We start from the raw sequence: 25,639 nt of genomic DNA, 5'->3' as shown, positions 1-25,639 counted from the left end.
GAAGCAGTTCCTTAATGAGCACGTCAGTCCCATAAACACAGCGAAGACACGTGATCATTAGGTCAGAGACGCGGGACACGCAGGGCTTTCCTTTGCAGGAAAAAAAAATAAAAAAATCATAAAATGAAGAAATATAGAAAAAAAATCGCAGCGCATTACCTCCGCATCTCAGCCCTTGGTAGACAAGGGTGCATTTACCGCAGAAGCGGGACGCAGTGCCCGCTCTCTCCCCAGCCCGGCCGCGCCCTTTGCTGGGGCTGAGATCGATGGCGGAGGGGAGCGGCTCTGCCGGCCCCGCCGCCGCCATTGACCGGGTCGCGCTGCAGCCCCGCGGCCGGCGGGACCCCGCTCCCAATGGGCACCGAGAGCCCCGGCAGCGGGGCCGGGCCGAGCGCGAAGGGCACGGGGGGACCCCGGGCGGGAGGCGCTGCGGGGCCCGGCCCGGTTCGGCCTCCCGGGGGCGGGGCCGGGCCCGAGCCGGCGGCGCGCGGAACCGGGGGGAGCGATGGCGCCAAAGGCCCGGCCCGCGGGGGGAGGGCGCGCAAAGAGCCCGCCCCGGCCCGGCCCCTCCGCAGTCCTCAACCCGGTCGGACGGACGGCAATATAGAGAGGAGCGGGGCGAGCGCGTCCTCAGTGAGAGAGCTTCGGGTGTTGTTTCAGCATGTCCGGCCGGGGCAAGGGCGGTAAGGGGCTCGGGAAGGGCGGCGCCAAGCGCCACCGCAAGGTGCTGCGCGACAACATCCAGGGCATCACCAAGCCCGCCATCCGCCGCCTGGCTCGGCGCGGCGGCGTCAAGCGCATCTCGGGCCTCATCTACGAGGAGACCCGCGGCGTGCTCAAGGTCTTCTTGGAGAACGTGATCCGCGACGCCGTCACCTACACGGAGCACGCCAAGAGGAAGACGGTCACGGCCATGGACGTGGTCTACGCCCTCAAGCGCCAAGGTCGCACCCTCTACGGCTTCGGTGGTTAAGCTCGCTCGTTTCTACGGCTTAGCATTTCTACAGCACAAAGGCTCTTTTCAGAGCCACCCACCCATTTCAGTAAAAGAGCTCCCGATCGCTGCCGAAATACCGGCGTTTCTTTGGTTTTTAGTCTTTCGTTCATCGCTTGGCTGGGGGACAGTAGCCTTGGGGCATTTAGTTCAGTTGGTTTCCTAAAAAACCGCGCCTTACTCCCCTCTTGCGTTCTCAAGACAAAAGTCTTGGATCTTAGTAGGCGGAAACACCCTCATCTTAATGTGGGGAACCAAACTGGGCCACGGCCTGTAGCGCTTTACTTGGAGGGGGCACCTGCATCCATAGCGAAATGGGCGCTGCGTGTTAGGCCCTTCACTCCCCCACTCCTCCACGTACAGCACCTCCCTCTCAACCCAGACCCTCTTTCGAAAGGGCAGGCAATAGAAGGGACAGACAGGCGGGCAGGAAGGGGGACAGAACGGCTCGGGGCTAACCGCGCTTGCCCTAGCCGCTCTCGCGCCACCAGTTTGACCGCCACAGCCTGGAAGGGGAAGGAAGCTCCCGAAATGGCGGCGCTCTTCTGCCTGCCACTCCGTGCGCGGGAAGAAGGAACAGCGAAGAGCATTCCTTTAGTGCCTGCACTGTCACCCGGTAGTGACTGCAGAGCAAAGTCCTCCCAAGCCCTGTGCTCTAAAACCACCCCCTCCCGGCCCCGAGGGCTGCCTGTTCTCCAGGCACCGCTCTCGCTTACGCCCCCCGCAGCCCCTTACGCCCTCCCAGCGACGGCACTTACACCGCCAGCCACAGAGGGACCGACACACGGAGCGCAAAGGGAGGGCGAGCCCTAGCTCCTTCTACTTATCCTCCCACTGGCAACGCCCTGGGCATTATGAAGCGCTTGCAACGGGGCTACCCGTGCCTGCTCCCTCACAGAGATAACAGCTCTCTCTGGTGGCCTTGTGGTGGCTCTTAAAAGAGCCTTTCGGTTTAAAACAGAACGCCAGGAGACTCAGGCGCGCTCGCCGCGGATGCGGCGGGCCAGCTGGATGTCCTTGGGCATGATGGTGACTCGCTTGGCGTGGATGGCGCACAGGTTGGTGTCCTCGAAGAGCCCCACCAGGTAAGCCTCGCTGGCCTCCTGCAGCGCCATGACGGCCGAGCTCTGGAAGCGCAGGTCGGTCTTGAAGTCCTGCGCGATCTCGCGCACCAGGCGCTGGAAGGGCAGCTTGCGGATCAGCAGCTCCGTGGACTTCTGGTAGCGGCGGATCTCGCGCAGCGCCACCGTGCCGGGCCGGTAGCGGTGCGGCTTCTTGACGCCGCCCGTGGCCGGCGCGCTCTTGCGGGCAGCCTTGGTGGCCAGCTGCTTGCGGGGCGCCTTCCCGCCCGTGGATTTCCGCGCCGTCTGCTTTGTCCGCGCCATCGCAGCACTCACCTGCTACTGTAAAAGGAGCAGTAAGGAAATACTTCAGCGAACCGCTATTTATAGTCCACGGTGGCCCCGCCTCCCCTCCGCTGATTGGTCAAGGAAGCGGAGAATTTCATTGGGTAACAACTGAAGTCGCTCCGAGCCCTTGTTTCCGAACAAATCTTGAGCTGTTTCATTTTTGATACAGGAACGCAAACATACGTCAGTATTTTATTGGTATTCTATCTAGTTCTAACATATCATTTTCCTGGGGTTGTTTCCGACCGGTACACGCTGCTCTTCAGTTTAAACAATACACTTAAATAAAATGCCTTAAGTGAAGAGAATGACAATTCCTCAAAATCTCACACCAAACAAACAACAAACAACAAGAAAAAAGACAAAACCGTAAAAAACCAGAAAGTTTTGTTTTTTGATTGCTTACAAAGCACCCGATTACTTTGTACCTATCTCTATTAAAAGGATGACAAAATATAAGCGGTTTATATAGAAAATCAATAAGCAAACCTGATTACAAGTACTTTATTTTATCAGTAATCCGAGGTATACTTTATTATATTGTTACCAACTTTAAGAAGCAGAGCAATTAATTAATAAATTACGACAAGTGGTTAACAAAGCAGAAACGCCGGCTCAGAACGAAGAGCTGACCAAGCGAAAGGGCTGACAGCGGCTAGGGATTTCAGAGGCGGTCTCAGCCCCAGAGAGGGTTAACGCGGGATTTTCAAACCATCCCGAGAGCAGCGGTTCCCATCAGCCAATCGAAGGGCAGCGCTCGGATATAAAAACGAGCGGGGGGCAGCCCTTTAAAGCAGTTGGGTTCTTGGCTGGTGTGTGTAGAGAGCTGTGCTGCGATGGCGCGGACAAAGCAGACGGCGCGGAAATCCACGGGCGGGAAGGCGCCCCGCAAGCAGCTGGCCACCAAGGCTGCCCGCAAGAGCGCGCCGGCCACGGGCGGCGTCAAGAAGCCGCACCGCTACCGGCCCGGCACGGTGGCGCTGCGCGAGATCCGCCGCTACCAGAAGTCCACGGAGCTGCTGATCCGCAAGCTGCCCTTCCAGCGCCTGGTGCGCGAGATCGCGCAGGACTTCAAGACCGACCTGCGCTTCCAGAGCTCGGCCGTCATGGCGCTGCAGGAGGCCAGCGAGGCTTACCTGGTGGGGCTCTTCGAGGACACCAACCTGTGCGCCATCCACGCCAAGCGAGTCACCATCATGCCCAAGGACATCCAGCTGGCCCGCCGCATCCGCGGCGAGCGCGCCTGAGTCTCCTGGCGTTCTGTTTTAAACCGAAAGGCTCTTTTAAGAGCCACCACAAGGCCACCAGAGAGAGCTGTTATCTCTGTGAGGGAGCAGGCACGGGCAGCCCCGTTGCAAGCGCTTCATAATGCCCAGGGCGTTGCCAGTGGCAGGATAAGTAGAAGGAGCTGGGGCTCGCCCTCCCTTTGCGCTCCGTGTGTCGGTCCTTCTGTGGCTGGCGGTGTAAGTGCCGTCGCTGGGAGGGCGTAAGGGGCTGCGGGGGGTGTAAGCGAGAGCGGTGCCTGGAGAACAGGCAGCCCTCGGGGCCGGGAGGGGGTGGTTTTAGAGCACAGGGCTTGGGAGGACTTTGCTCTGCAGTCACTACCGGGCGACAGTGCAGGCACTAAAGGAATGCTCTTCGCTGTTCCTTCTTCCCGCGCACGGAGTGGCAGGCAGAAGAGCGCCGCCATTTCGGGAGCTTCCTTCCCCTTCCAGGCTGTGGCGGTCAAACTGGTGGCGCGAGAGCGGCTAGGGCAAGCGCGGTTAGCCCCGAGCCGTTCTGTCCCCCTTCCTGCCCGCCTGTCTGTCCCTTCTATTGCCTGCCCTTTCGAAAGAGGGTCTGGGTTGAGAGGGAGGTGCTGTACGTGGAGGAGTGGGGGAGTGAAGGGCCTAACACGCAGCGCCCATTTCGCTATGGATGCAGGAGCCCCCTCCAAGTAAAGCGCTACAGGCCGTGGCCCAGTTTGGTTCCCCAAATTAAGATCAGGGTGTTTCCGCCTACTAAGATCCAAGACTTTTTGTCTTGAGAACGCAAAAGGGGAGTAAAGCGCGGTTTTTTGGGAAACCAACTGAACTAAATGCCCCAAGGCTACTGTCCCCCAGCCAAGCGATGAACGAAAGACTAAAAACCAAAGAAACGCCGGTATTTCGGCAGCGATCGGGAGCTCTTTTACTGAAATGGGTGGGTGGCTCTGAAAAGAGCCTTTGTGCTGTAGAAATGCTAAGCCGTAGAAACGAGCGAGCTTAACCACCGAAGCCGTAGAGGGTGCGACCTTGGCGCTTGAGGGCGTAGACCACGTCCATGGCCGTGACCGTCTTCCTCTTGGCGTGCTCCGTGTAGGTGACGGCGTCGCGGATCACGTTCTCCAGGAAGACCTTGAGCACGCCGCGCGTCTCCTCGTAGATGAGGCCCGAGATGCGCTTGACGCCGCCGCGCCGAGCCAGGCGGCGGATGGCGGGCTTGGTGATGCCCTGGATGTTGTCGCGCAGCACCTTGCGGTGGCGCTTGGCGCCGCCCTTCCCGAGCCCCTTACCGCCCTTGCCCCGGCCGGACATGCTGAAACAACACCCGAAGCTCTCTCACTGAGGACGCGCTCGCCCCGCTCCTCTCTATATTGCCGTCCGTCCGACCTGGTTGAGGACTGCGGAGGGAGGCGGGGTCTCGTGCCCCGTCCCCTCCCCCTCTCCCCTTCCCTCGCTCCTCCTCACGGGCTTCCCGGGAGACGCGGCCGTGGAGCTTTCCCGGCCGCGTCCCCGCCTCTCCCGGGTCTCATCTCGTTGCGAGATTCTCGCAGTCATGGAAGCCCAGTGTGTTCTGAGAGAAGGGTAGGGAGCCAGAAGGGTCATGCAGCCCGACTCTTAAGTGTTTGGTTCATACAAGGAGTGAACGTACAATCTTGGCCTTTTTAGCACCGGGTTCTAGCCATCTGAATTAATGTCGGGCCGCGCTACGCTGTCCCTGCCCGCTGTCAGCCTGCGCGTTCCTTTGCTGCTTTCCAGTCCCTCCCCGTTGCCCTGTGCACTGGAGACAATTGCGTGGCAGCTCTGGGTCTCCGTCAGTAGGAAGAGCTGGATCTGCGAACCCCGGCCCGGGTTTCGGGCTGCTGCGCCCCTTCCTCGTCGCTCCCCGCAGGTCTGCGGCAAAATCCCACCAATGCGGGGCCTCTCTCGGCGCTCCCGCCCCTCCCCGCCGCTCTTCCACCTCCCGCTCGCGGGGGACCCCGACGGAGGAACGATTCCCGGCCTGCGCCGCCTTTGTTCGCTTCGCCTTCACGTTTTCTTTGTCTACCGGGACACTCGCAGAGCTGCTCCCTGCTCCGTGCGGTGCTGCGGTGTGGGCACCGAGCGTTCCGCGCTTTCGTGTTCGCACGGAGCGGCTGCAGGTCGGTGCGAGGGGGAGCGGGGAGCGAGGCTTTGCCCGCAGGGGAAATGGTCAGTGAGGGGCTGCAGGGGAAGCGTTCGGAGCGGAGACTCCCTGAAGGGAGTTGGGGGAGGCTGTTTGAGAGCGCGGAAGGGAGCGTCTTTCAACATCTTCCTGCGCTGGCAGCAGGGCTCCGGGCTCGCTCAGGGCAGCTGCCGGCCTCGGAAAGAAGCGTCCACTGACATCCAGCAAGCGAAAGAAGGCATTAGGGAATCGCCAACTAATGTCAGTATGACATCTGAAGAATGAACGCTTGCCGAACAGTTTTTATTCCAATGAGGAATCCAGATTTTTTTTTTCCCCCCCGTGTTTCAAGCTTTTGCGGAAAACCTGTCATACTTGCTGCATACAGTATGTTGGACTGTATATGCAAAGTGAATGAATAAGTACTGAGTTATGAGACTGTATTTCTAAATTAAATCTGTTAAGATTTGAAATATTACTTGTACAGATAGGACTGATATGCCAAAGGTTCTTGCCAACTCTTTTATTGTTAGTATGATATGTCCTTTAAACATGCCTACTGCCATAACATTTTTCGTATCCTTTAAAATTTGTGCAGTTATTTATTTAAATTTATTTCTTAATATAATTCAGAGAACCTTGGCAACATCTCCAAAATATTTATGGCAATAAAATACTCCCTAAATTCAGGGGGAAATGCAATTTAGATAGTAATGTGCCCAGTCACAGGTGCCAAAAAGACACAGATCATATTATCAGTACCACTGTGAATTCACTTTTCTTTCATATTTAAAGAATTACTCATATATATAGTAAAAGGAGGAAAATAAAGGTTTGATTTCGATTAGGTTTGATTTTTTTTTTTGACTAAACAGAATGAACTAATGCTGTTGATAGACTTAACTGGAAGATTAGTCACTGCTGGGCCTGCCAGGCTGGTGCCTAACATTCCCATTTGGCTCCACAAAGTCTGTTTTGCTCTTTATATCTGAAAATCTGTGTCTAGCTATGTTTCCTGAGGCAGTTATAAACAACATTCTGATTACTTTAGAAAGCCAAAATAAATTATGCAAAATCTTTTGGAATACCAAAATAATAATTTATTCCTAAGGCTCCCTAAATGCAGACTGAGGATCCTAGTCGAACTTTTCAATGCAGCAATATAACCACTGCAAGGCTTGGAAAAATCCCCTTCCATTTCTGCCAGAGATTGGTGGTGGAGAGGCTGAGATGAGTATCTTAAATTAAATGAAACAGCTGCAAACGCCTTTCTTCAATAAGTGTAATACATTAGATATAATTTAACCTCATGCCTTCTAGAGGGGTGCCTTGCCTATGTGTTGCTGGGAGTATGCATGGACATGTTTCCCAGGTGTGTCTGTTAAGGATATATTCAGTTCCTTTATGGAGCAGAGAATTTTCTTAGGCAAAAATAATTTTAAAAATAAAAGAAAGAAAAATTTGCTGCTGAATATAATCCCTAAAAAAGTTGCTTCTGCTGTTAATTTGAGATAATTCTTTTTGGATCAAAGTTCAGTGTCCCATCTGCATGTTATGGATACTAAATATTACATTTTCCTAATGGATTTGGGCACAGAGCTAGGGGTTAAATGAGAAAAATAATCTTTGCCAAACTCAGCTCAGTTAAAAAAAATAAAATAAAATCTGTAGCTTTTCAAGTGTGCATTACTTAGGACAGTTGCTCTAGTTCCTCATTAAACTATAATGAGGAAATTGCAGTTTTTTATTACAATAAGGCAACATCTCACCATGACTGCACAGGAGGGTACGTTAATATATTTTAAAAAAATCATTGCATCAGTATATTACAACCAACTTCAAAGGTGCTCATAATTTTCTTGAGAGCTTAAGTGGCAATTTAAATCCATAGCTGTATTGCTACAACTGTCATAATAGGTATAATATTATGCAAACTAAAGTAATATAAGAGTAATATAAGAGTAATATAAGTAATATAATATAAGTAAATTTTTCCTAGCATTGCAAGCAATATAGATGAAAAGATGTAGAAAAGCTCTTTGGATTTTTAACTATGCAGCTTTAAGTCTTTTGATATATAGATTGGCATTACTGAGTTATCTCTGAGCATAACTGTGATCGATAACATTTCAGGGACCTTGATTGCAAGTTTGGGTTTTTTAGGGTTTTTTTTTTTATCACAAATTCTTTAGAATGCAAAGGTGCATTGCAACCTCATGACAGAGCTAAGGCACCATGTGATGTGGATTTCCTCTTTCCTACTGCCTGCTGCTTATACAAATGAGATAAGTTCATTTATTTCAACTTGCTTAGCTGCATTCCTTCATCCACTGGAATTTGCTTGAAAGCTGTCTTTAAACACCAGGAGATTTTCCAGCACTCCTACCATATGATCCATCTGATTTACCAGAATTTTATATTTGAGATCACATGGGTGTTGATGGCAACACTGGGTTAGAAACTGGTGAAACCACTACTGGCTAAGGCAAATCTAGGCAGTGTTAAGGAGTAGATCTAAGCTGCACAAAGGATGAAGCTCCAGGTACTGAGGTCAGAAGACAAATGACTGTAATAGGTACTTGGAATGAAATTCTGAAGTAAATAATGAGTTTCTGGTCAGATGACAGGAAGAATTTGGAGGGATATACTGGATTTAGCTCCACACTCAGAGGAGGGGGCCCTCTCTTGTGGTATCAGTTCTGACCTCCATATATATGGAAGTTTGTCCACAGAGATAGCACACTTCTGTTTAGACACATCTACCCCTCAGCCTTTCTCTGCAATTCCAGTGCTTCGATCTAGAGATACACATTTGTGGCCCAGAAAGCCAATCCTGAACCTAATGTGGGCTGCGTCAAAAGCAGCCTGAACTGAAGGTCAAGGAAGGTGATTCTCCTGTTCTCAGCTCTTCTGAGACCCCACCTGGGGAGCTGTGTGCAGCCCCATGATCTTCTGGCATAAGAAAGCCATGAATCTGTTAGAGCAGGCCCAGGGAGGACCACAAAAAATTTCAGAGGACTAGGTCATCTCTCCCATGAAGAAAGGCTGAGAGAGTGGCAGTTGCTTGGCCAGGGGAAAAACAGGTCCTGAAGAAACCCTGCAGCAGCCTTTCAACACAGAAAAAGTTATTTTCAGGCCTGTAGGCACAGGAGGAAGGACAACGACTTTAAACTGAGAGAGGCTGCTTTGAGATTGAATATAATTAAGGAATTTTTTTGCAAGGAGGCCTGTGGGACACTGAAGAAGGCTGTCCAGAGAAAATGTGGATGCCCCATCCGTAGAGGATGTCATCCCTAGAGTGAATCAGGATGGGGCTTTGAGCAGCCTGGGCTAGTGAGAGGTGACCCTGCCCTCAGCAGGTTTTGGACAAGATGATCTTTAATCTTAAGCTTCCAACCCAAACCATTCTGACATTGAAATTTTCTGACAAACACACATGTAAAAATCTCTTCCGGAAACTTAGAAGGCTCATGCATATTAAAATAAATTTTTAATTACCACAGCAGTTTTACAAGAAGAGTACGGGCCAGGCGATATTTAGCTATATAAAATGATGATCAATAAAACAAACATAACAAAACCACTACGAGCCTAAACGTGTCCACTTATAAACAAAACCATTAGACACAGATACCATCACTATAAATGATGAGTCTGGTGCTCCAGCAGCTCTCTTCTTTGTTTCTTCCCACCTATGATCCCTGATGCTCTGCTTTGTCCATGGTCCAATGCTGCCTCTAAAAAGCTGCCTAAGAAGCCTCTCAGCTACAGCTTGGGGATGGCAAAGAGGCACGGTGGGAGTGGAGTATTGCCTTACCCCAAGGCCTGAGCACTCCTCCTTCTCTCCAGGGGATGGAAAGAGCTGAGGTGCAGCAAAGATTAAAGCAATCACCTCAATGCAGTGTGCTACAGACCATCAGACGAGGTTTCTGGGAATATCCTAGCAAGGGGAATCAGCCAGGCAGATTTTCTCTTCATTTATAATAATGAAGAGATATAAGGTTGTGCTTTTGGGTGATATTAGTGCTAACAATACAAACTCAATCATATTGCCTGCTCTTAATTGATAGAACAAGAGGAGTAGCAATGAACAGAGAACTTATGAGTAGAAAGTCTGAAAACACTACTTGAAATAGAAATATATCACTACAAGGTGAAGCTTTAAGTGTTTACACTGTTGCTTTAGAGTGCAGGTGTGACTGAGATGTAGATCAAATGCCATTTTTGTAAGGCATTCATTCCTCATTTTATTTATACATAAATTTAATATTTAGGGAACTTGAAATTTTCGAAAGAATAAAGGCCTTTTAAGGGAATGAAAAAAAATCTTTTTCTTTAGATGTAGCTACAACTGTTGTTTAGGATGGTTTCCCTATTTATCTTCATGCCGCATACCTTTTGCTCATTCCACCTGTTTTAGCCACCGTCCCGTATCCTACACACTGAACAAGCACCGGAACCACGAAAGGTGAGCAGAATCCTAAAAAAAGCAGCTCGCTTCTGAGTGTTAAACTCAGATGTAACCATCACTACACGAATATTAGCACTCATTTAGAAACACGGTCTAGAAAGCAAGCGCACCAGTCTCCGTTGGTAAAAACCTGGTCTTAAAACACCTTTGTAGGAAAATTCAGCAGCAAAGCACGTTCGCAAAAAAGGCAACACAACTCTTTTTTTTGACTACATGGGTGGCTCTGAAAAGAGCCTTTGGTTTAAAATATTACGTCGCGGAATTCGGCTCTGCTTGACCCGCCGAATTTATTTGCTTTTAGCTTTATGGCTTTCAGTCTTCTTGGGCAGCAGCACGGCCTGGATGTTGGGCAGCACGCCGCCCTGCGCGATCGTCACCTTGCCCAGCAGCTTGTTGAGCTCCTCGTCGTTGCGGATGGCCAGCTGCAGGTGGCGGGGGATGATGCGCGTCTTCTTGTTGTCGCGGGCCGCGTTGCCCGCCAGCTCCAGGATCTCGGCCGTCAGGTACTCCAGCACGGCTGCCATATAGACAGGAGCTCCGGCACCCACCCGTTCCGCGTAGTTACCTTTACGGAGAAGCCGATGAACGCGACCCACAGGGAACTGCAGCCCAGCCCGTGACGAGCGCGACTTGGCCTTAGCTCGGACTTTGCCTCCCTGCTTCCCGCGTCCGGACATGCTGGAAGCACCAGATAAAAGACAGGCAGCCCCAGAAACAAGACAAAACCCAAATAATCCCGCTGACGCAACCGCTTCTGCCCTTTTATACCCTCTCTGGGCGGGCTCAGCCTTCGGCGATTGGCTGGAACCAGTCGCTGCGGAAAGAACCAATCAGCAAGCGGATCGTATTGTGACCAATCGGCGATAAAGACACGCCCACTAGAAGAAGGTCCAATAGCGTTGCACGGTTATGAGACCTCAAATTTGCATATCGTGTCTCTATAAATGGCGGGCGCTGCGGCCATTTTACGTGTGGAGTTCTCTCCGGGAGTACGAGCTTGCTGTAGCCATGCCTGAGCCGGCCAAGTCCGCCCCCGCGCCCAAGAAGGGCTCCAAGAAAGCCGTGACCAAGACGCAGAAGAAAGGCGACAAGAAGCGCAAGAAGAGCCGCAAGGAGAGCTACTCCATCTACGTGTACAAGGTGCTGAAGCAGGTGCACCCCGACACGGGCATCTCGTCCAAGGCCATGGGCATCATGAACTCCTTCGTCAACGACATCTTCGAGCGCATCGCCGGCGAGGCGTCGCGCCTGGCGCACTACAACAAGCGCTCCACCATCACGTCGCGGGAGATCCAGACGGCCGTGCGCCTGCTGCTGCCCGGCGAGCTGGCCAAGCACGCCGTGTCCGAGGGCACCAAGGCTGTCACCAAGTACACCAGCTCCAAGTAAATGCCTGCTGAATATACCGCTTAACCCAAAGGCTCTTTTAAGAGCCACCCACATACTCTATAAAAGAGCTTCTAAACACTAGCGCTTCGGACTTCATGGGTACGGAAGCTTAAGAAACGTTAGAATTTTAAACAAATGTTTGTCTAGGTACTTAATCTTTCAATGGTAGTTGCGAAATATTTAGGGTTTTGCAATTTTAGGTAATTCAAATGCACGTACTACTTGTAAATATAGCCGCTTAAATAGTTTTTAAATAAGTGGTAACAAAAGATTCAAGACTTTTTAAATTCCAACCAAATTAGGAGCTTCACGTTGAAACTAGAAAACATGCTTCCAGAAAATAAAAACATTTATTTATTTCCAAAAGATAGGCGGAGGGAAAATAATCGATTCTCTCCAGTTTTCCTATATATGTCTGGGGTTTATTTTAAGATGGCATATTTTGCATTGTGCATGAGTAGGCAAGGAGTCCGGGACTAGGGGAGGGGAGAAAATCTCTGAGCTGGGATGGACGCTTTAGCGGGATGAGATCCCACGGAACGCGGGGAGCCGGGAGCACTGACAGGCACGGAGCCAGCGCGGGCAGCGTTCCGCGCCCCCCTCCCTTTCCCCCATTCTTCACTCTTCCCCCTCCCCATTTTCTCCCTCCCCTTCCAGCGCAGCGCGGGCTTTTCCAAATTTCCCCGCGGCCCAATAAGCGGCTGCGGCTTCTCCCATCGGCCAATCCGAGGCGGCGCCGGGCAGCCCCCGGTACCGGGAGGAGCCCCGGGGCCGCTCCGCCTCTCGCTCCCGCCCGGCCCAGCCCCTGCCGCGCCACCTTCCACCCTCCTCCCTCCCCTGCAATCGCCTCCTCGCAAAAAAAGTAGAGTCGGTCAAATCGCGCAGAAATTAAGACCTGCCCCACGACAGCGCTGGCAAGCGGAAAGGTCATTGCCAAGGAAGCGGAGGAGCCGTGCTGACAGTTCCCTGTTACGGTCAGTACGAGGTGTGGCAGTCGCATCCGTGCTGTCAGGAATGGCGCCGATTTAGAGCAACGAAAGGAATCTCCACGCACCAAAAAGGTACCCGCCCTTAAGCAGTCCCTTTAACATGCACACCCGCATGCGGTGCAAAAAAAAAAAAAAAAAAAAAAAAAAAAAAAGGCAGCCTTTAGAAAGCGTTTTCGCAGAGAATGTAAACTTTTATTTTTCCAAGTCTTAGTGTAAAGCCACGGCCGGAAGTTTAGCGTCCCATCCACTCCACAGACGAGCGTCCCACATGGATAGTGGCGAATAGTCGGCTCTGCTGCAGGCAGGCAGCTCAGTGACGGAGTGTTCAGCCCTTTTGGGGACAATAGTGGGTGGCTCTTAAAAGAGCCGTTGGGTTTAAAATTATTTCCACTTCAACACTTCATTTCTTGGGAGCTGCCTTCTTTGCCTTGGCCGCTTTGGGTTTGGCCGCTTTGGGCTTGGCTGCTTTGGGCTTCACCGCTTTCGCCTTAGCCGGGCTCTTCGCTGCTGCCGCCGCTTTTTTGGGCTTGGCAGCCTTTGTCGCCTTCTTGGGGCTCTTGGCCGCTTTCTTGGCCGCAGCGGCCGCCGGCTTCTTCGCCTTCTTGGGGCTCTTCTTCACCGCCGCCGCTTTCTTGGGCTTCTTGGCGGCGCTGGCGGGCTTCTTAGCCGCCGCCGGCTTCTTGGGCTTGGCCGCAGCAGTTCTCTTCTTGGGAGCTTTTTCCTTGACCTCCCCGGGTTTCTTGCTGAGGCGGAAAGAGCCGGAGGCGCCGGTGCCCTTGGTCTGCACCAGGGTGCCCTTGCTGACGAGGCTCTTGAGCCCCAGCTTGATGCGGCTGTTGTTCTTCTCCACATCGTAGCCGCCGGCGGCCAGCGCCTTCTTGAGCGCGGCGAGCGAGAGCCCCTTGCGCTCCTTGGAGGCGGACACGGCCTTGGTGATCAGCTCGGTGACGCTGGGCCCCGCGGGTCTGCGGGCTTTGGAGCCGCTCGCCGCTTTCTTCGGCTTCTTGGCGGCGGCCTTGGCGGCGGGGGCCGCGACAGCGGGAGCGGCGGCGGGAGCGGTCTCCGACATCGCTGCAGAGACTTCTTCCTAATCAAAAGAAAGTAATTGGGCTACAGTAACCCCGATGCCTGAATTTATAGCGAAGCGCTGATCTGTGATTGGTGCTTTGCAGAGCCCGCCTAACTGTTAGCCAGGAAGAGCTTTTCCTCCTCCGAGTCTGTGTTTCTTCGGAGTTATAAATTCATATTTTTCGTAAAACGAGTGCAGCGAAATCACCCCAGTTTCTTCGGAGAGTGAAGAGAAGACGGTGGACTTTCATTCGGGAAAGTTTCTTGCTGTTTGGACTACGGATGGGAGAGAAAAGCTGTTTTTAACCCCGCGTTGTGAAGCCAGACAGACCCCGGGAACGGCAAACTTTTGTTTTTCCTTCTAAATTAAAATAAATCACGTAGATAAAAACTCTCCCCCGTAATGCAGGCTTACTCTTTGGGGGGTTTTCTTCACATCAGGACAGAAACCGAGCGAGCAGCTTTAGTATTTTTGTCGTAAATTGATTTCAAAGACAAGGAAGTAACACAATTTCATGGCTGAGCTTTCAATATGGATAAAGATTCGGCTCTCTTAACCGTATCTTTTACTATTAAGGATACCCTATTTCAACATATTTTCTTGTTTTAGGAAGGGAAGAGACCTTAAGAGGAATATGTATGCTGTTGAAAATTGTTTGGAACTTGCCAGCGCTGTGGTGCTTTTTTTTTAATTGGACATCTTTTTTTTTTGGCGTTGTTTTGTTTTTTTGTGTGATGTTCTCTAAGTGGATAGAAATATTTTGATATTTTTACAAATAGCCCGTCTGTAAAACGAAGCCCTTAATGCCTAGATAATGCCTAGAAATCCCAGATAAACTGCTAGTTTAACGCTTTTTCGGTCACAATAGTGAATGCTATTCTTTATGACTGAGGAACATCAGAGGCAGAGTTGGAAAGGAAAATGTCTAACAGGTATAGATACACTAATATGTATTATATTCTACTTAAACAGTTATGGAGCCAGGTAAAACATCCGTCATCAGCATAATTTAAATACTGTGGAAATCTGCTCTTCATGAATAGAATGCTTCAGTTTCAATATAACTTAAAAATATTTGAGCACTGAATGTTGTGGTTTTGTGTTTTGCTTGTTTGTTTTGGGTTTTTTTCCCTTGGTTTCATATTCCTCCAGTTCTTCTGTTTAAAAAAAAAGGAAAAAAACCCTTGCTTTTGAGGTTTCCATCCCAAGCCTAAAATATTGAAATTATTTTCAGACAATCCTCATAAATCAGAATCTGTTTTAATTATCATAGTCTCAGTTAATGATTCAGTTTCATTCAGTGACAGTATAAATTAATTAAAAATTTTAAGGACTGCAATGAATTGTTTGGCTAATTTTTTTTATTAAATCAGAAGACAAAAACCTCAATTGCTTTCTAATTCAAATGCAGCCAGATTTTTTTCCCCGTTGGTTTGAAAGAACACGTTAAGATCAAACTTTTATTTTACCACAATGCACTTTGTAAAAATTTATCATGCAAAATGTCAGGGGCCTATTTCAACAACGGGCCATCTTTTCTAGGCTGGAGAAATTTCAGATTCAAGATGACATGAGGTATGTAACAATGGGCCCTGACATGTATTTTGATACACTGAATGTTGAAGACACAATAAAGTTATATTTGATAGCAAGCAGTTTTAATTTAAATGAGACAGATTAAAATGACAGTGATATATTAGATACATTTAAATTACAAGTGCAAACATTAAACTCTGACTCTTCCATATTCTCTTTTATTTCTATTTTGTTGTGCTTGCCTGCAGGTGAGGTAATAAAAACTTTGAAGGAGAGGAACAGAAAGGGGAGATTGGAAAAAAAAAAAATTAGGCTTGTCAGTAACCCACGTTAAAAAAAACAGAACAAAATGCATATTGAAGTGTGCTGTAAAATCTGCCATGCTTCTCCTGGACCTGACACTGATCCCACATAAACAACTGCACCAAGTCCACAGTAGCCATAGATTTTCATATTTCAGTGTGGCAAGTCGTATGAAGAGTATGAATATGTTTAAGAGGTAAATAATAGTCGGTTGTGGTAGAACGAGAGCATTACGCGTATTTCCCAGTCTAGACGAACAAAAAGAAAGCAGAATCTGACTGTAAGTGATACAAAAGAGAGCCGGGAAGGGTTGTCAAATATCCGGGTGCGTTTAACGCGATGTACATTCAGAGAATAGAGACTGCACTAGGGTTAACGTGCTTCAATGCCTGCAGCTTTGACACTTTGGTGCTAGAGCTTTGTGACCGGTTTATTACACTTGAAACCCGGCGAGAAATTGGGAGTGGACAATCGCCGCTCCTCCAGGAATGCGGCTGCAGCCCCCGGGGGTGCATCCTCTTTGCACCTCCCTCGCATTCACACCTTTGGGCAAGTTTCCCTTGCAGCTTGCTTTTTAGTAAAGCTGTTCTCAGGCCATCAGGAGAGGATTGGCTTCCTTCCCTCCCCCCCCGGTAGAACAGACCGGAGGTCGGCGATAAAGACAAGGAGGTAGAAGGTGCTGGGAGATGTTGGCTCTGCCTCTCTAAGCGCCGCGCTCCCCAGAGCTCCTCCACCTGCAGCCGAGCAGGATCGCTGTCCCCACTCCGTGCTGAGCTCTAAAGGACCTTTGGGGTTCCTTTGTTTGCTTCTGTTCTGTTTTTGTAAGGAAAGCATACGAAGAAGATTGTGAAGACGGCCATTCGAAGTGTTTCGAGGGTAGAACGCAGGACTTCCCTCACTTTTAGTTCCCGGTGCATCCCTGTAAATCCTCGTGCTCCTTATTTTGAGCTGCACTTCTGAAGTCCTTTGTTTTTTTCCTAGTAGCCTGAAACATTGGAAGTCGTGGCAGCTGGCCCCGGGCATTGTGTGTCAGCATCCTTTATTGTATCTTTTTGCTTAACCATCAGACTGGCTCTTATCTGCGGAGAATTATCCCTGGCCTACTTCTGAGATGACAAAATGTTCCTCCTCTCACCATCTCTCACCATCCATTTATGGGGGAGGCGACTTTTTTTTTTTCTTTTTTTTGTGCGTTAATAAAAAAAGAAGGATTTATAAATACAAGGTGGTCTGAAAAGGGGAAGCTTTTTAGGGGTTATTCCTGCACTGTGGGCTAATCAAGGACATTTTCTACTTAATCGGGTGAAACAAACTTGTCTGGAGCTTTGAGTAATTATCAAGTTTAAACTGCTGGAAATAGCTGTTAAATGCAACACTGAACCGCAGTGAAAATTCTCATATTTTAGAGACTGTTAATTACAAAGAGCGTTGACATTGCCCTGGGTGTTTTACTGATAAGAAAAAAAAAAAAGACAAAGCAAAGTGAGCACGTGAGGACACAGTTTATCAAATCAGTGGTAGATTAGGAAACACTTTTTCAATCAGAGAGAGGAATTTTCTTTCTGTCGAACAAAATTACTTGAGAATAAAAAAAGTTTTGAGAATGAGCTGGTAATAAAAATTGTTTGCAGTTTCCATGTGAAGAGATGACATTTAAACGTGACTCATTTAATAATTAAACAGCAAACATTTTTCAGTATTTTCCCTGATTTCCTTTCTGAGAACCCTGTACAATTGTTGTCTCTGTTTATCTCTTATTGAGGAAATCAAACCGATTTTTTGCCCTCTTTAAATATGCATCCAGAACACGGCCTCATTCCCTTGCACCATCACACACATGCCCTGGCTTCCTTACTCAGCTGTGGAGGTGCTAGTGCAGACTACAGAGGAACCTACAAAATGACAGAGTATTTTCTAATGTGGGGATCTTCAAAACAATAACAACAACAACAAAAAAATAGTTAATATATAATGTAAGAATTCCTAAAATATTATAACAGAGAAAATCCTTAAATTCTCTTCTTGTCGAGAGAGAAGTTTCTCAAGGAGGAAAAACAGTAGACAAATAAAGGCAAATAAAACATTCAGACTGCAGGAGGAGCATAATCCAGATAAGCTGATCAGATAAATTTAGCTAAAAGCCTACACTCAATTACAATTACTATAGTTAGGACGGTAAAGATACAGAGAAATTGACAATTATTAACTGAAGCATTCTGTCTTATTCATAAATGATAATTCTGCAGTCGTTCAAGTAATCACTCTCAATATTAACAATAAGAACACTACGGCAAGGTCAAAAGCCATTAGTTAGGTCTCTGTCATGCTGAAAATAAATTGACAATACTGATTCAACAACCATAGAGTTTATATGTAGGGAAGATTCAAGGTGTCAAAGAGTTTTCAGCATTAAAGAAGCCTATATCCTTTTAGTTGTACTTAACTAAGCTAACAAAAATATACTGATAGCTATGTCAGCATTAGGACAATCACATCCCCTAAAAAACCTACCTCATCTTTTAATCTAACACTTAAGGCAGTAGGTCCTGGCCATGCTCAGAGAAGGATAAGCTAGAGCAGGGGGACAATAAAACCTCTATGGGGCACATGTTCCCAAAAAAAATAAAAAAAAATTCATTTAAATAGAAAATCTTGTGTTTCAGTTTGTGCCCACGGGCAGTACTGGATACAGACGATCTGTGTCCTCTATTCCCCTCACAGGTTATTTGAACACGTTGATAAGACACTCCTCACATGAGACATGCTCCAGTCTCTTCATCATTTTTCTGGCCCTTCACTGGTCCCACTCCAGTTCTGTTCACATTTCTGCTGCACTGGGAAGGCCAGAACTGGACAGAGCATTCCAGTTTCTCTGACCAGTGCTGAGTGGAGTTAAACTATTATTTCCCTCAGTAGCATTTTGCACAGTCCCTCTCTGGGTGAATTTGTGAAGCCTGTGTATATATTAACCCCAAATGACAATCCCACGACTTTATAAATTTTGGTAGTTCAACAGAGAGAGCTTCAAAAACTACTTTAACTTCTCACACGGTCCTTAATTTCAAGGCTTGTCAAGGTGAGTTTGAGCAACCCTGATCTGTCTCAGTGCTCATGCTGTATATGACTGAAGGATTTGTTAAGGCTAGTTAGAATGTCAGCAAAACTTAAATTCCTACAATCTGAAGTGATCAAAAGGTGACTGGCTGATCAAAGAAGTGACTCTTCTGCTAAAGGTTTGCCAACAAGCAAAAAAGGGCTGTGCATTTTAATGAATGAACCCCCTCCCCAATCTTCTCTTTTCCTCCATATATTGAAAGCCTAAAGCATCAAAATATTCCTCCTAGCTTCTGAAAGCCTTTCTATCAGAGATCCTCTTCTAACCAGATTTTACTTTTCTCTCCATCCATCCATGGTACTGAGAATTACTGTTAGTAGTAGTAGTGTTAGTATGCTCAGGAACCTCAGTTATGAGCAGGATTCTGTGTTACTTTATTCTGCAGATCAACTAACTTTGGATTGATTTCAGTTGAAAATAAGAGGGCAAGAAGATAAGTGCAGAAAGATAAAGAAATACAGAGAACTCCATGCAAAAATACTGAAATGTAACCCTACCTGAAACTTGTACAAAGTGCCTGAAAAGTACTGGAATGTGGTGTTTCAAACTACGTGACATGCTGTCTATCCTCCCAGGTGCACCACAGACTCAAATGCTTTTCTTTTTTAGTTATTTTTGTTTGTTTGTTTGTTTTGTTTGGAGTTTTTTGTTTTTGTTTTGTTTTGTTTTGTTTGTTTTTTGTGATGGGGGGAGTAAATACTGATTCACTCGTAAATGCAAATTGAAACTATGCCATCAATACAGAATAACTCTGTCCTACCCCTTCAGTGAGACCCAGGATGTACTCGTTTTTAGATGCCATTTCCATGCCTCCCTTCATTCTGCATGGAGGTAAATGGGATGCTGAAAATTTCCATGCTGTAGGCCCAGATATGCACCCAGCCTATGAAGCCTCTTTCAGTTTTTAGGTATCTGAAGAGTATGGCCAAGACCTAAGTACAAAATCAGTCATTTTGGGTTACAGATTAATGCATTTCTCAGGTTACAAACTCAGCAGACACTGAGGAAGGTGCAACTCTTTGATGTTGAATTGTATGAATTACAAGGTCAAACAACTTCAGGGAAGATATGAATAAAAATTAGAAAACATGGTACTCAAAACAGATACAAAGGAAAAAAAATGAAAACCATATTTAATAGGCTTTTTCTGAAATTTACTTGAGGAAGAGTCTCAGCACAGGGTGCAAGGTTACCCTGGAACTGCTGATACTCTGCAGATTTTCTCTCAGTGTCATTTTGTTTAATTTTAGAAAAGTACAAGAATGAAAGTAATAATAAGGAAAATTTGGTCTAGCAGAAGCACCAACCCTGGTAGGGTAGAAATTTGTATCTAAATGTTCATGTTTGCCAACTATGAAATTAAACTGCAGTCTCAAACATCCTAGGGCTGCAGGCATCAGTCCTAGGCCTGGTATAATTTTACCTATGATCTCAATTAAATTCTACAGACCTTGTATATAAATGTTATGAGTATCAACTAAGAAAAGTGATTTAAATGATTGAGGACATTTTATGTATTGAAAAATGCCAGATAAGAGACTCTGTCTTCAAAGATATGTTAGATTCTTCATCTGGAATAGACTGTATCAGTTTTACAAATACTAAGAAATATTGCAAAATTGATACTGTCAGCAGAAGGTGACAAATGCCTGAGTAGATCTAGATCTTCAGGTTGTAGTTCTGTGTTGGTAATTAATCTAAAACAGTATTTGAGTGGAAAAGGATCACGGTGCCCACTTCCATAAGACAGGTGAAGAAGACCTTCCTCTGTAGTCAGGAATGGTGTATATAACTTTGGATATAACTAATGGTATAAAACTCCTACTTCGAGTTTTAGGCCTAGTTTTTAGCTCCAAATTTCAGGTAATGAGAATTGAACAAAAAGTCAATACACAGAAGAGAGAAATTGCAATTATCAGACGTCTAAAAATTCTTCCCTGATGAAAAGGTGTGTATTATTGAAATACTCTGAAGCAGAATGCTGAAAAACTAAAGCTTTTTTCTTAAACACTCAAAATGTGATGAGAAAGGAAGCAATTTTTCCTTATTGCAGAAAATTGTAGAAAATACAGGAACAGATGTTCTTTGAAGCAAGTTAGCAGTAAGAAAATAACTTCTAATATGGAGTAGAAAATCTTACAGGGAATGACAGCAGTCTCCAAGAAACAGAATGACTGAGGAAGTCTCAGAAATAAAATGGGTTCTGTTGACTTGAGAGTGGATGGAGTGCCTCAAAAATTGCTCATGTCTAGGTTTAGGTAATGATCACAGATCTGTTGATTAAAGAATATCTGCGTGGACAAAGGAGGAAAGCTGTATGCAATATACTTGATATTTTATGGTGTTTTTGGAGCCATCTCCCAAGGGTTCTTGTTTGGGATCAGGGGGACTACAGGCAGGATCAGCAGTCTCATGTATATTTTGTCTGTAAAAGACAGAAAATTGTCTGTAGCACAGGGCCAAAGGGTTATAGTTAACAACTTAGTTTCTGCAGACAACAAGTATTCAAAACAGTTCTCCAGGACTGGTATTATTTAGTGTTTTCTGGAACAACCTGGGTAATAAGACAGAATGAACACTTAGCTCTGTGCGTAGCACCGAGTGAAGAATTCTAAACAGGGTCAAAACTAATGCTCTCAGACAAAAGGGACATTAGTAAACCTGAGGTATGGGCCAAATCTCGTGCAGTTTGTCAAAGAGAAGTGCCAAGTTCTGCACATGGAGATTCTTGCATGCTATTGTCTCAGCATATTCCAGTTAATGATTGATGTGACCTGGACAGGATCCGGACACTGAGGTGACTTTCCTAAGTGCTCTATCCTTAAAGACAAGCTGCTTTGTCCAGAGCATGACCATGAATAAATCCCTGTAAGTGGCTGGGGTTTTCAACTGGAATTTTTTGGTTTTCCAACCAAGTGCTGCTGTAAGAAAAACAGAGAACAGCAGCAGTGTCTGGAGTCACTAACACAAGGCATATCACCATTTTTCAGAGTTGGCTTCCTCCAGAAACTCATAGCCCAAGACAATATTCAATAAATCCCTACAGGGATTGTGCTTGGAAAATTATGCCCCAGAAAGACCATTTGGACTTTGGTGGTAGTTCAGCTGCTTTTAAGTACTTACAGCTCTATAAGGGTTGGAAAAGTTCAGCTGAAAAACATACTGCCCAAACCACCTCTGCATGAGCCCAGGCAACAAGAGGAGCTGCTCAGTCTCAGCTGTGCAAAAATATGCTGCTTACAGTTCTTTCTGGATTGATCTCTCTAGCTTTATCAAGGGACAGTGCATCATGAAACCTGTGCTGTTTCACATGCCAGTTTGGAAAGAAGAGAAGGGACTTGAGAGAAGCGAGGCTCCTGAGCATCCATGTCAGCCAGGGATGCTGAAGTGGCAGGTTTGCTGTTTACCGTGTCTCTCCTGAAATGCAGGAGCAGATTTGCACCCTGTGCTTCTGAGCTGGGAGCTCCACAGGCCACCCTGGAGCACTTGTTAGTGCACTCTTTGGTGTCTTCCTCAGAGAAGTCCAGGAACGCTATGGCCTTGGCCAGAATTTGCTACACATTGTAACCTTTGCCCCCCCTTTGCAGGTTATTGAGCCTGTCCCTTCTCTACCATATCTTATAGAAGTTTCATGTGAAGAATGGAGTATTTCATTAACTTCTCAACACCCCAAACCTGATCTAGGAGTTCCTCCAGCCTTTTTCCCTGGACCTATTCAGCTATACCTGCTGTTCCAGCTGTTTGGTGAGCCTGCGTGAATTCAGCTTGTGCAAGGAGTGATGACCATGCAAGCCTTCTTCACAGCAGTGACTCAAACATGCCCACAAGACAATTTTTTGGAAGATTTTGCCTCTCTCTGGATCATCTGATCTGTAAGCCACTCAGTGTGAATGGCAAACTGCATCCTCAAAAGTGCAGCCTAAGATGCTGGACCACGACAGCAGTCTTCTCTTGATTTATCAGTCCCTGCGTAGTTTCTGAATTTGGCAGCAAGAAGGAAGTTGGAAAGAGCCCAAACCTGGGCTAAAGCCCAAACTCTCATATCTCTGACCAGCTGGAGTGGTTAAATAAAAACATGAGGATGGTCACTCCACATCTGACTGAATTAGCAGGGAAAGGTGGGGAAAATACTGAATTATTTATCACTGTAACAGTCATTAAACTAAATTAGTGGTATTTACTAGTTTTGTTTGGACAGCTTAAAGTATTTCTGCACCTATGCTACTGCCAGAAGATTCCTTCCAAATGGTAAATCCACATATGCAAATATTGACTTCTGTGCCTTAGTCTTAAAATCAGAGCTTTCTGCGTTTAAAAAAATTTCTTACCAAAATGATGTGCTGGGCTGCTGTATTTTAGTAAGCACAGCTTTCAAGCACAGCTTATGTGCTGAACTGAAGGTGGGGTATGTGGGCACGGGGATACAGAGCAAAATGACCACTGGGGTAGATTTAGTAGCTTTAGGATGGCCAAAGAATTCAGATCTTGTGCAATTTACTGTCCTGTGTAGAGGCAGGTCCCAGCTGATCCCATCTCCAAGCTGTAGGAGTTGAATACTCTCCATCCATGCTCTTTCAGATATTATGTGAGGAGATTTTTATGTTTAATTTCAAATTTTCCTAATGAATGTATTCAATGTTACATTGTATTTTTAATTACCAGAAGGATAGTGTACTGAAATTGCAGCCAATCATAATAAAGCATTTGCAATATATAGTTCAAGCAGTGTAGAAACTAAATTCTCATTATTGGTCTCTATATGCTCAATATCAATGCTGGACCCCTTGCTCAGTCCCTGTGAAGGAATATGTTGGTTGAAATCATCTGAAGCCTGTTGCTATCTCCAAAGTTTTCTATTTGTCCTCCAGTTTTTACAAGTTATGTTGGGCTGATTCACAGGTTCATGGCCCATCCTCCCCACCCCTCAGGAAGACCTTAGTGATTGTTAAAAATCTGAGGAAATCTGGTGATTCACTGGTGCAGCTCTCTTGTCTAGAACCATGGTAACACTTCAGTCACCCTGATGTTGAAATAAATGAAATTTTCTTTACAGTGCATTATTACTCCGGCTCACTGTGGTTTTGCAGTTCTCCTCTGAGCTCTCCTCTCTTGTTGGAATACGCTGCTCCGCCAAATAAGTACAGGTTTTCAGCACAGGGGAAGAATTTATTTCTTTCCACCAGATGAGATCTTACCTTTTCACCGTGGCAGAACACAAGAGCATGAATACAGTGAAAAGCAGGGATCTGTACAACCTGTTCTCATTCACAGAGACTGTATTGTATTTCCACTTCTGTTGAGAGTCACAGGGAATATTTTAAAGAAGGAAGGAAGCGCAAGCTGCCAGTGTGCATAAAATAAGGAATATTAAAACATATCCAATACTTACACTAAATTCAAAACTATTAGTTTTAAAAAACAAATATATTCCCAGAATTCTATTAATATATATTCTTAAAATACAATGTTTGGCAACATTTTTTTTTTACTAACGTTGACCTAAATTCAAACCCTGAAGCACAAGTAGCATATAATGAATGTTGTTTTGAACTTTGCAATTTTAAAACAGATCAGGTTTGATTTTGTACATAAAAGGTCAAGAGAAAAATAACATTATTTAGGTATCATTTTTTCACTTGTACCAGCTTAGGATGCTTTATACATGATGATATTTGGAACATACTAAGACAAAGACCACTCCTTACCTTCATAGAAAGTAATTCAGTATATCCTTTGTTTCCAGTATTTTTATATACACACACACACAAACACATACAAACACACCAAAATTGAAAAGCCTAATCTATAATAAAAAGAAGAGTGTTTTTTTTAACCCATCAAGGGGCAGAAATTTAAGTTTATAGTTATAGTAAAGGTCATTCTGTAAAAAAAATAGAATCAAAAAAATTACCCCAGTGCAGAAAGTCAAAGTGAGCAAAATTAGCAGAAGCCACAAACTAATATAACTTTAGTAATATAAAAAAAATTCTGTTCTACCTTCTGGTTAATATGTGTCTACAGAGAAAAAGCTGCTGCTCTAAAATTCGAATATTTAAGATATGGCAGGTGAAAATGAAAATAAAAAAACCTATAAAATCAAATACTGTGAAAAAATATTTAAAGCTATTTAGAGGTTTCAAATCATTAAAAATGCTATAAACCAACGTTTATAGCACTTTGAATGGAAATTAACCAAAAATATTAATGAACAACAGAATGAAAATAACGAGAACTGGAATTAATTCGCACCAAGCCCCCTACCAGTACAACAAAATATAATATGCGCATAAATTCAAATGGCTTATTGAAACCTAATGGGGGGAGGGAGTTTTCCAACGGTATGAACACGTAGATCGCTGGAATATTTTTCGTGGACGGGATTTATTCTTTCGTTTACTTGCGAGACCTCAGAGAACCCTAAAAGGTAACAGCGAACGATGTGACATCATCGGTGACGCAACAGGGAAAAATTGGCGGGATCCCGCCCCCCCCCCGCTTTGCCCTGCAGTCCTCAACCAGGTCGGACCACACCCTAGAAAAGCCGCGGAGCGGGCAACGCTACCTCACAGCAGCTGCAGCAGCCGCAGCGTGATCATGTCCGGCCGGGGCAAGGGCGGCAAGGGGCTCGGCAAGGGCGGCGCCAAGCGCCACCGCAAGGTGCTGCGCGACAACATCCAGGGCATCACCAAGCCCGCCATCCGCCGCCTGGCTCGGCGCGGCGGCGTCAAGCGCATCTCGGGCCTCATCTACGAGGAGACGCGCGGCGTGCTCAAGGTCTTCTTGGAGAACGTGATCCGCGACGCCGTCACCTACACGGAGCACGCCAAGAGGAAGACGGTCACGGCCATGGACGTGGTCTACGCCCTCAAGCGCCAAGGTCGCACCCTCTACGGCTTCGGCGGTTAAAGCTCAGCGCTCCAACCGGATCACCGCGACAAAGACACAAAGGCTCTTTTAAGAGCCACCCACTTTGTCTTTCA

General features: G+C 46.6%; 6 protein-coding genes across 8 annotated transcripts; 2 read left to right on the top strand and 4 right to left on the bottom strand.

Annotated features, from left to right (window-relative positions):
• Nucleotides 1-633: 633 nt before the first annotated feature.
• Nucleotides 634-25,639, top strand: LOC134043796 (uncharacterized). Its single transcript, XM_062492528.1, has 6 exons — nucleotides 634-965; nucleotides 1,893-2,052; nucleotides 2,104-2,214; nucleotides 2,573-2,586; nucleotides 3,226-3,568; nucleotides 25,238-25,639. Exons 1-6 carry the CDS (start codon nucleotides 662-664, stop codon nucleotides 25,563-25,565), a joined length of 1,260 nt encoding a protein of 419 aa, XP_062348512.1. The 5' UTR covers nucleotides 634-661; the 3' UTR covers nucleotides 25,566-25,639.
• On the bottom strand, nucleotides 1,791-2,385 carry LOC134043689 (histone H3). The gene has a single exon (XM_062492315.1). The coding sequence runs from the start codon at nucleotides 2,377-2,379 to the stop codon at nucleotides 1,969-1,971; it is 411 nt and encodes a 136-aa protein (XP_062348299.1). The 5' UTR covers nucleotides 2,380-2,385; the 3' UTR covers nucleotides 1,791-1,968.
• Nucleotides 4,480-4,973, bottom strand: LOC134043685 (histone H4). Its single transcript, XM_062492310.1, has one exon. It carries the CDS (start codon nucleotides 4,956-4,958, stop codon nucleotides 4,647-4,649), a length of 312 nt encoding a protein of 103 aa, XP_062348294.1. The 5' UTR covers nucleotides 4,959-4,973; the 3' UTR covers nucleotides 4,480-4,646.
• LOC134043671 (histone H2A.J) lies at nucleotides 5,102-10,990 on the bottom strand. Of its 3 annotated transcripts, none has more exons than XM_062492288.1 (2): nucleotides 10,636-10,990; nucleotides 5,102-6,001 (listed from the first exon to the last, which is right to left on the bottom strand). In XM_062492288.1, exons 1-2 carry the CDS (start codon nucleotides 10,933-10,935, stop codon nucleotides 5,927-5,929), a joined length of 375 nt encoding a protein of 124 aa, XP_062348272.1. In that variant the 5' UTR covers nucleotides 10,936-10,990; the 3' UTR covers nucleotides 5,102-5,926. The 3 variants fall into 3 exon arrangements, with proteins under 3 accessions (XP_062348272.1, XP_062348273.1, XP_062348271.1); XM_062492289.1 differs by lacking the exon at nucleotides 5,102-6,001 and having other exon boundaries at nucleotides 9,261-10,749; nucleotides 10,855-10,949; XM_062492287.1 differs by lacking the exon at nucleotides 5,102-6,001 and having other exon boundaries at nucleotides 9,261-10,990.
• On the top strand, nucleotides 11,249-12,716 carry LOC134043682 (histone H2B 1/2/3/4/6). Its single transcript, XM_062492307.1, has one exon. It carries the CDS (start codon nucleotides 11,267-11,269, stop codon nucleotides 11,645-11,647), a length of 381 nt encoding a protein of 126 aa, XP_062348291.1. The 5' UTR covers nucleotides 11,249-11,266; the 3' UTR covers nucleotides 11,648-12,716.
• On the bottom strand, nucleotides 12,898-14,815 carry LOC134043663 (histone H1.10). Its single transcript, XM_062492279.1, has one exon. It carries the CDS (start codon nucleotides 13,703-13,705, stop codon nucleotides 13,037-13,039), a length of 669 nt encoding a protein of 222 aa, XP_062348263.1. The 5' UTR covers nucleotides 13,706-14,815; the 3' UTR covers nucleotides 12,898-13,036.

The sequence above is a fragment of the Cinclus cinclus genome, chromosome 4 (genome assembly GCF_963662255.1).
Source record: "Cinclus cinclus chromosome 4, bCinCin1.1, whole genome shotgun sequence".
In the NCBI taxonomy this organism is placed as follows: Eukaryota; Metazoa; Chordata; class Aves; order Passeriformes; family Cinclidae; genus Cinclus; species Cinclus cinclus.
Note: the sequence above shows the minus strand (reverse complement) of the source record. Positions and strands in the feature narration are given on the sequence as shown.

Excerpts from the sequence above, each read along its gene's own strand:
- LOC134043671 (XM_062492287.1), bottom strand. The coding sequence starts at position 10,935 with ATGTCCGGACGCGGGAAGCAGGGAGGCAAAGTCCGAGCTAAGGCCAAG.
- LOC134043685 (XM_062492310.1), bottom strand. The coding sequence starts at position 4,958 with ATGTCCGGCCGGGGCAAGGGCGGTAAGGGGCTCGGGAAGGGCGGCGCC.
- LOC134043796 (XM_062492528.1), top strand. The coding sequence starts at position 662 with ATGTCCGGCCGGGGCAAGGGCGGTAAGGGGCTCGGGAAGGGCGGCGCC. Across the intron at positions 966-1,892 it reads TCGCACCCTCTACGGCTTCG|AGATAACAGCTCTCTCTGGT; the intron begins GTGGTTAAGCTC and ends GCTCCCTCACAG. Across the intron at positions 2,053-2,103 it reads TTGGCGTGGATGGCGCACAG|CGCCATGACGGCCGAGCTCT; the intron begins GTTGGTGTCCTC and ends GGCCTCCTGCAG.
- LOC134043689 (XM_062492315.1), bottom strand. The coding sequence starts at position 2,379 with ATGGCGCGGACAAAGCAGACGGCGCGGAAATCCACGGGCGGGAAGGCG.
- LOC134043682 (XM_062492307.1), top strand. The coding sequence starts at position 11,267 with ATGCCTGAGCCGGCCAAGTCCGCCCCCGCGCCCAAGAAGGGCTCCAAG.
- LOC134043663 (XM_062492279.1), bottom strand. The coding sequence starts at position 13,705 with ATGTCGGAGACCGCTCCCGCCGCCGCTCCCGCTGTCGCGGCCCCCGCC.